The following is a 2,487-nucleotide window of genomic DNA, read 5'->3' on the forward strand; positions in this document are numbered from 1 at the left end:
ATTACTCGTCACTGATTTAGTACATTGTACAAAATCAGCGACAAGTAATATGGAACGGAGGGAGTAGATGTAATTTCTATTAATTCTGGTATTCGTTGTAATGACATGATCGAAGATAAATAGATCGGAAATTTTCTCGCCAAGAAAAATCTGATGGTTCTTTGTGTGGAGTGTTCCTTTGCATGACGGGTGATGATGTTACTTTTTTTTTTGCTGGGTGACAAGTGATGTTGCTGATGACTGTAAACAAAACATTAAAAAGAACCAGTGACATATACATACATATTGGCATGGAATCATGTTATCCAAGGCTGCCCTGGCAAGTAAAAGAGATTCCGCACCGATCACTGTAAAAACATTTAAAAGATGCATTTTTTTTCTACAGATGACTTCGTCAATCTAAAGATATTGTGCCGGCTGAGTATCTTCAAGGTGCTCATAGGGTTGAATATATGTGCATGTGTGTAAGCATCTGTTCTATTGTGTTAAAAAATGCATCTTCGATCTGATCATATATTTGTGTATATTATCATTTTGGCATCCAAAGCGCTGCTCCAGCCAGTACAAAAGATTCCGCGCTGACTTTGGAATTTTCAAGGTCAACTTCTACTGCAACACTTGTATAAGTTCAGGGCAGGAAAGGCAAAGCGTATCTCAGAGCAGTTCAGTTTGTAGCAAGCGGCAAACAGAAATGGCAAACGATTCTTCGCGCGTCCGCGTGGTTCGCAGGAGCACCGTCAAGGCCTCCGTCACGCGGCCCGGCGCCGTGCTTCCCGTCTCCAACCTCGACCTGCTGTATTACCCCATGCCGCTCTCGATGGTCTGCGCCTACCGCAGGCCCTCGACCGGTGGTGGCTTCGTCGACGTCGTCGCCGCCTTCGAGGCCAAGCTGCCGTTCCTGCTCGACCACTTCTTCCCCCTCGCCGGCCGCATCGTGGCCAACCCGCGCTCAGGGCTCCCGGAGGTGCACTGTGACAACCAGGGCGCGGAGCTCGTCGTCGGTGAGGTCGGCCTGGCGCTGGGCAGCCTGGACTTCGGCGACCTGGACGCGTCCCTGGTGAGGGTCGGCGTCCCTGTCCAGTATGCCGCGGACGTCGCGCTGTCGGTGCAGCTCGTTTCGTTCTCCTGTGGAGGGTTCGTTGTGTCCTGGAGCACGAACCACGGCCTCGCGGACGGGTGCGCCCTGTGCATGATCGTTGACGCGTGGTCTGAGCTCGCGCGGTCCGGGACGATCGTCGCCGCCCCGAACTACGACCGCTCCATCTTCCGCCCTCGTGCCGCGCCGTCGCACGGCCCTTCGGTGGGCGATCTGTTCTTGCCGCTGGTGAGCGAGCGTCTCGTCAACGCCCTCACGGCCGGGGGCTCCTTGGTCGGCCGCACCTACTACGTCGAGGAGCGGGACCTCGCCATGCTGCGCGCGCAGGCGAGCGCCGACGGGGAGCGCGGCGCGAGCCGCGTCGAGGCGGTGTCTGCGTACCTGTGGAAGGTGTTCGCCGCCACCGTGGGCTCGTCGGACGAGAGTTGCCGCATGGGCTGGTGGGTGAACGGGCGACGGCGTGTCACAACCGCGCCGGAGGAAGCCATGCGCAACTACGTCGGCAACGTCACGACGTTCGCGGTGGCGGAGGCGAGCGTGGACGCGATCCAGCGGAGGCCGCTCCCAGAGATCGCGTCGATGGTGCGCAAGTCCATCAGGTCGACGGCCACCGACGAGCACTTCCAGGAGCTGGTGGACTGGGTGGAGGAGCACAAGGGCAAGGGCAATGGCAAGGCTGCGGTCAAGTTCGTGGAGACGGCGACCGTCGGGCTGGGCAGCCCAGCGATGGGCGTTACGTCGTTCGCGTCCTTCAGCGTCGACACGGACTTCGGATTCGGGCACGCCGCCGTAGCGATGCCTACGTGGGTAGACTGCGGGAGGCTGTGCTCCGGCTTCGTGAAGATCATGGCGCGTCCGGGGGGTGACGGTGGTGGTGGTGGTTCCTGGATCTTCGGCATGTCCGTTTGGCCGAAGCTCGCCGCAGCGCTCGACTCCGATGAGCAGCGCATCTTCAAGCCTCTCACCGCCGAGTGTCTCGGCCTCATGGCTGCAGGAAATTAGTATAGCCGGCTCTGGTCGCATGCAGCATGCATGCATGCATTAATTAATTTAAGAATAAGAGGGCAGCGATTCACACAAATAAACCACATGTTCTGTTTTCAGATCTTGCGGTAGCAGTATTTGTGTGATGGATCCACGCAAGTTTTTTTTCTTTACTTTTCCTTTTGAGATCATGTGCTGGCTTGTTACAAGGTAATCACCTTTAGAAGAACTACTGTGCTGGCTTGTTACATTCACGATGGACATGATTACATGAACAGCACACATATGGATAAATTGAGTTTCAAGTTTGAGCTTGATCATCTTGAAAAGGTTTGCTAGTGGCGTAAAGTCATAAGCATCAGAAGTAACCGCATGATGGAGCACCACCAGGCTACCAGTTTCAACCA

General features: G+C 55.4%; 1 protein-coding gene across 1 annotated transcript; it reads left to right on the forward strand.

Moving 5' to 3' along the window:
* Positions 1–504: 504 nt before the first annotated feature.
* Positions 505–2,197, forward strand: LOC123108474 (coniferyl alcohol acyltransferase-like). Its single transcript, XM_044530254.1, has one exon. It carries the CDS (start codon positions 692–694, stop codon positions 2,096–2,098), a length of 1,407 nt encoding a protein of 468 aa, XP_044386189.1. The 5' UTR covers positions 505–691; the 3' UTR covers positions 2,099–2,197.
* Positions 2,198–2,487: the final 290 nt, after the last annotated feature.

The sequence above is a fragment of the Triticum aestivum genome, chromosome 5A (genome assembly GCF_018294505.1).
Source record: "Triticum aestivum cultivar Chinese Spring chromosome 5A, IWGSC CS RefSeq v2.1, whole genome shotgun sequence".
NCBI lineage: Eukaryota > Viridiplantae > Streptophyta > Magnoliopsida > Poales > Poaceae > Triticum > Triticum aestivum.